Raw genomic sequence first — 6,616 nt, forward strand, 5'->3', positions numbered from 1 at the left:
CAGTGGCCTTATTATTAAAATCCGTGCATCTCTCTCTGCTCCTCCCAGCCACTGCTTACCAGCAGCTACACAGCAGCATGTAACAGGGACAGCACTGTCTGTGGCCCTTTCCCAAGGTGCATTTTGATGCACATATATCAAATATTGGGATAGGGGTGTATTTATTCATGTAAGTTGCTACAATTTATGCCACAAAGATGCCTGTGTGTCAGTGTGAGGCCTGCTGTGGGACATAGTAAGAAGGGAATGGGACCCCTGACACAACTGGAGTTGCCTAGCGCTGTCATTTTCTCCACCTCATCCGAGTTGTGTCATTCCAGCTGCCTACATGCAGATTGCTGGGGGAGGGGCCTGGAGTAGGGAAATACCACCACAACAGAGCCCATGGGAAGGCGCTGCATTCCCGGTAACTACCTACAGACACCTATGGTTAGTGCCACGACTACTGTGGGCAGATTCCCCTTATCCGCCCCCACCCCTTCCAGCTTCTCCTCATAATACCCCCCCCAGGCCCCTCCCACCCCACACAGCAGGGCCCTGATGTCAGTGCAAGCGGCAGCCACGTCACCCCGGCTGAGTAAAGGGAAAGCTGCTCAGTGCCGCGGAGTGACCCCCCCCCAGTCCCGGACACAGTAGCGCCGGGCAGGGATAGCGCAGTGCAAAACAGACGCGGGTGTAGCAGTTTCTCCTCGCTGCTTGGAACTTACTCTTCTCTGTAACTTTCATGCACTTTCCCTGCTCCCCCATCACTCTCTCCCCGCGTCCGTGCAACAGTCGCAGTGCTACTGCTTTCCCCCTTGCAACTTACTTTTAAAGTTCTCATTCGTTTTTAACTTTTTAAAGGAGTTTTTAGAAGGCGTTTTAAAAAAAAAAAAAAAGTTTTATTTTCTCACTTTTTTAAACGAAGCTAAAATGAATGTTTTTAGGATTTCGGGGGATGTCTCCCATTTGCTGGCCATTATAATCCTGCTGCTGAAGATGTGGAAGAGCAAGTCCTGTGCTGGTAAGTTGGGGGAGGGGGGGTTGATGGCAAAGGGACTGGGAGGCAAGGGGTTAACTGCCACAGCAGGATACGGGGGTGCAGGGTTATGGGAAATGGATTAGTGCCAGTGGGACCCCAAAACAAGCAGGTTTATTGGCTCCCAATCCAACTGATAATAATGTGTGTGAATGGGATGGGGCCCTTAGATTGTAAGCTCCACTGCCGCAGGGACTCATGGGCTGCAATATATGTTACTGCTATAAAAATAAAGAATAATGAAAGACAGTCTGTGATTGATGCACTAGTGTGCCTGGGGCTGGTAAGTCACTGATTTGGTTAGTGGAGTTACTATACATATTACTATACATACTATCCAAGGCTATTGTGATACTAATATCTAGTTAGTATTAGTGGTTGTATATATAGTTTATGTATGTGAGTGTATAGATTGGTAGGTGTGGGTTGTGTGTGCTGGGTTTACTTGGATGGGTTGAACTTGATGGTCTTTTTTCAACCCTATGTAACTATACATGTACATGCCCAGTCCTGGGCACCATTTTCTAACTATATATAAGCTGCTAGAGGGCCGGGCACCCCAAAGGTGCCCCCTATAGACAAAAGCTGGTTTCATTGGGAAGTGTAGGGTGAGACACAAGGGGCACTGAGGAACAAGAGAGGGAGAACATCTACATTTGTGGGGGAAAAAAACATTCCAAGTTTAATTGGGATGTTTAGCCTGTGGCTCTCTATGCATGTAACTAACTCCCAGCAATCCCACAGGCTTGGGCTGTGCAGCAGCTGAGGATACAGCTGGACATGCTAGAACTCTCTCAGGACCTTATTCTGCCAGTAGTTACCATTAGCACTGGATCTAAGGTGCAGATTACAGCAAGTTGCTGCTGTGTGTAGGAGTATGGGTGGGCAAGCTCCTCCAGTCCAGCTACCCAATAGGAAAATGACTCCCTATACTGTGCCTAGTGGTGCCTCTGACACAGGTTGCCCAGCTCTGACCTATATGTTCTCAATAGACTATGAGTTTAGCCATCATACTGTTAGACTGTGTGCCGTGGTATCACGTGTTTGTAAAGGCAAATCCCTGGCACATATGAGGTATATGCATTATATAAATGACTTAATTTTTTTGTGCCCTGCAGGTATATCTGGGAAAAGCCAACTGCTCTTTGCTCTGGTGTTTACTACACGATATTTAGATCTCTTCACTGTATTTATATCCGCCTACAACACTGTAATGAAGGTAAGAAGTAAAGATGCTCCATGGATTAATGGTGCATCAGGGCATGACTGAAACAGGGGAGTAGCTTGAGACCCCAGCACCCATCCTATGCACCAGCAATCCATTAAAATTCCAGGAAAAGGGGTTACAGGATAGGGGACCCATAATACACTGGACTGGTTGACATGGGTGGGGGGGGAGGAGGGTCCTCGCCATAGGCCCCTCTGCAGCCACAGGGTCTGCTTTCCCTATAGTTACCCCATTGGACAAAGAAGGTATTTTTATGTCATATAAAGAACTCCATAATGATTTTTAATCTCCTTTTAAATTTTGAAGAGGACGATACATTAGGATACAATGGTCTCCCTTTGTCCATGTGTAAATGTGCCAATGATAGACACTGAGGGCATGGCGCCAGTATGTGACCAATGGTGCCACCTGCAAACTGCATGGAAGTTGCTCTTTATAAGATGTGGTTTAATGGCCATGAGAGAATTTAATACTTAAAACTTCTAACTCTTTTCTAGATTGTCTTCTTAGTCTGCGCATACGTTACAGTTTATTTGATCTATGGAAAATTCCGGAAGGCTTATGACAGTGAGAATGACACGTTCCGTCTGGAATTCCTCCTGGTGCCAGTTATTGGACTGTCCTTCTTGGAGAACTATGAATTCACCCCTCTAGAGGTAAGCCAGGAATATAATGGAAGCAAGTAGGTGATTGGTTGCTATAGGTTACAGCAGATACAGATTTGTACATGACAAATGCAATGTGTGATGCTATTGCCCTGTCTTAGCGCATATTTCTGCCGCGCAAGTGAGCGCATGTGTCATTCAGACAGCACTTCCCTTGTTTATAAGGTCGATCATCCATGCAGCAAACCATCAGATTTGATTTAATATGGCCACTGGATCATTAAATAACACTGATCATTTTTTCTGGGCCAGTGTTCTGTCTAAATGGAAGTGGGAGGGTGGATCCCTTCAGGACTGTATATAGGTCTGGTGCTGCTCCAGGTGCTGGACCCCAGCTCGTCCCCCCTCCAAGTGTCTGGCAGTGGGCTGGCTTGAGTATTTCTTTTATTTTAATTTTTTTTTCTATATAAACAGGGGCCCTTGGCTGCCCTGAGGTGGACTTTTTCATGCTGCCCCGTCTGCATTAAAAAAATTGGAAATTGGCCTCTTAAAGTTACCAGGAATGGGCCATTGGCTGCCTATATAGAAAATACATCCCCTGTCTGTTCTGTATATATTCTGTATGGAGAGTCCAATTATGATTCTGATGGCAGGATTCTCTGCCAGAATTGTCTCGCTAAAGGGCACAGGTGCAATAATGTTCTGGCAGGAATGCTAACATTTCCCTGTTTTGATGCCTATGGCAAATATGCTGGCAGTGAAATGGCTGATCCTACCTGCCTATACTGCACTTTACTGTGCTTTAATGCTCAAGTTTGCATTTTCTGAGCAAAAGTCTTGCATGCAAAGAGACAGTCCGATCCCATAGGCCTAACTGATTCCTTTGTGCTGCCCTGATGTGTACCTTGGTGAGACTTGAGGGCAATCTTGAGAAAAAATGCAATTTACTTTCATTTCTAAAAGTTATAGTTACTTCTTTCTGCTTAGATGGATTCCCTGATGGCCATGTGATGTGCTAGAATATATATAAGGGGAGCGTAAATAGGGAAATATACCAAACAGTATCACTTATTATGTATGCAGGCAGATATAAATATTGAATAATGTATGCACCAGGTTGCTGCCTCCTTGAAAAGCGGATCAATCTTCAATTAGAAGATGACTTTTTGGATTGTTTTACACGTACTGCCTCATTTATGTGCTTTGAAATCATGGTTCTTAGAGCCCAATTCACAAAGCAGTTGCAACTAGCCCTCCCAACTCACTGCTAGGGAACCCTGCATGTAACAGGGGAGATTAGTCGCCTCGCGACTTCAGGAAATGACAACTATGCGCTATGCGTAGTGCTGGGCGGTATGACCAAAAATTTATATCACGGTATTTTTCAAAATTATATCGGTATCACGGTATTTGACGGTATTTTTTTTCCCCCATGCATGATTAGGTGACCCCCCCCCGCCACCCCCCCCAAACACCCGCCACCCCAAACACCCCCCCATCCCCTTCACATAAATATAAATTACTGGCCAGGCAGCCGCAGGCACCCCCGACAGCTCACATTGGTATCCGACTCTGAGTGATGCGTCCTAGCGACGGCGCTTTTGTAGAGTGTGCGCGCTGACGTTACGTGCACGCTGACGTCACGCGCGCAACCCGGAAATACTAAGAAAAATTGCTAGGAGGCGCGCACACCGGTATGTTAAAAATTTCTATCATTTTTTTTAAAAAAAAACGGTGTTCGGTTTATACCGGTATACCGCCCAGCACTAACTATGCGTATGCCTTTCCACCAGCGATTTACATTCTTGCCAGTGGGATGGCATTGCGGGGAGATTAGTTGCCCGTGGCAACGAAGATTTCTCGCGAGGCGACTATTCTCCCCGTGTATCACCTCCCTTAAGCGAGTGGAGCTTTGCACCCCCCCCTACTGGTTGGTTCCTTCTGAATGACACATAAACTAGGGGCAAGCAAGCGGATGCCACCCACCTCCTGCCCCTCTTGTATGCAGTGGTGTTAAATGCAGGCAGTGCCACACACTGAGAGGAAGTGGCGTAAACCCTTAGTGCCCCATTCTGCTGGAGGATGTAGATTCCATGGAGGGCTTCACTGTCTAATTGCGCAATAGGGGGTATATATATGATGCTGTGTAAAAAGTGGAGTGAAGCATTACCGGTGATGTTGCCCAGGGCAACCAATCAGGAATTAGCTTTCAACAGTTAGAAAATCAAAGCAAAGTATCTGATTGGCTGCTATGAGTAACATCACCTGTGATGTTTTACTCCACTTTTTACACAGCATGATAAATATACCCCTAGATGTCACCTAAATTAGAGGAGTGATTGTTATCTGTGTGAGACTCATCTCTAGAAGCTTTCTCATTATTGGATCTTATTTGTATGAATACTGAACCTCTGAATATTATTTGCCCTACAGATTTTATGGACCTTCTCTATTTACTTGGAGTCAGTGGCCATTCTCCCCCAACTCTTCATGATCAGTAAGACAGGAGAAGCCGAATCTATCACTACACACTATCTTTTCTTCTTGGGCCTCTATCGCGTGCTTTACTTGGCCAACTGGATCTGGCGCTACCACACAGAAAAGTTCTATGATCAGATTGCAGTGGTGTCGGGCGTAGTGCAAACCATCTTTTACTTTGACTTCTTCTACCTCTATATTACCAAAGGTAAGAAATGGGCAAAACTATCTAGATCAGAGGGGAACAGGTTTGTAAATTATTGATATTCAGGTACAAACATAGATGTAAGTACATGGACTATCCCAACACCATATTGTTACAGGATAGATCTTATTGATACTATAGGGAAACACCCACAGATGCAGAGGCTATGTGCCTATATTAGTGCCCAGCTGACCGGAATATAGAGTGCAGCTGTACGTTATATTCCCTCTCTGTGCGCAGAAATGCGGAGTGAAGGATTTATCTTCAGGTTCACAGCAGATGGTCATGCTATGCTCCGTGTGTCTGGTTGCTCAGGTGGCGGCAGCAACATGTTGCACAGATGCCACAGGGTTCAGGAAGGGTCAGATTTTTATGCTTTCTGCACCTGGCCCATCTTTGTATATCACGTCTTCCCCCATGTATGCAATGACAAACAAAGCAAACATAAATGTATATCATGCACCCCCCCATGTGTGCAATGACACATTACAAACGTATGTGTACGAGTTGGAAGGGCCTTTGGAGGAGAATGCATTTTCTGGGACAAATGCACCTGTTGCTTCATAGTATGGTATGGGCAGTGGCACACAGGGCTGCTATCATTATGGTACAGCCTACAGAAGGCAGGGCACTCAGATAACTGAAAGTCCTTGTGTCAAGCTGACAACAGAAAAGTGCTAATTTTTAAATCTATTTTACTTTCAGTTCTCAAGGGCAAGAAGCTGAGCCTCCCCATGCCAGTGTGAAAGAGCCGCACATCGGTGCCCTCCTCTAACCCACCCCCTGGATGACTTGCTACTTCCCTCCTCACAGACTTTATTAGGAGGCCGTGTCCTTCTGCACGTTATGCTTCCATTTCTGTTTTCTCTTCCATGGCTACTGGATCGTAAACTGCAGTGGTTCATTTATTAACTTCTTGGTTTTTGCTAAGTTTAATAAACTATATTTGGGATACAAGTCTGAGATCATTCTACATGGAGCAGAAGTGTGTAGTTTGCCAGACTGTTCCTGGGAGTAACTGGCCTTAACTGGCCACAGTAGTAGCTAAAAGGTACATAGCTTTCCATCTCATTAAGTGATTG

The 6,616-nt window shown here is 45.6% G+C and overlaps 1 protein-coding gene across 1 annotated transcript; it reads left to right on the forward strand.

Moving 5' to 3' along the window:
- The first annotated feature begins 582 nt into the window (after nucleotides 1–582).
- Nucleotides 583–6,486, forward strand: kdelr3 (KDEL endoplasmic reticulum protein retention receptor 3). Its single transcript, NM_001008051.1, is given in 5 exon segments — nucleotides 583–1,003; nucleotides 2,137–2,237; nucleotides 2,744–2,902; nucleotides 5,285–5,537; nucleotides 6,240–6,486. Coding segments are annotated over 5 exon segments (645 nt in total). The 5' UTR covers nucleotides 583–912; the 3' UTR covers nucleotides 6,281–6,486.
- The last annotated feature ends 130 nt before the right edge of the window (nucleotides 6,487–6,616 follow it).

The sequence above is a fragment of the Xenopus tropicalis genome, chromosome 4, assembly GCF_000004195.4.
Source record: "Xenopus tropicalis strain Nigerian chromosome 4, UCB_Xtro_10.0, whole genome shotgun sequence".
Classification (NCBI taxonomy): Eukaryota; Metazoa; Chordata; class Amphibia; order Anura; family Pipidae; genus Xenopus; species Xenopus tropicalis.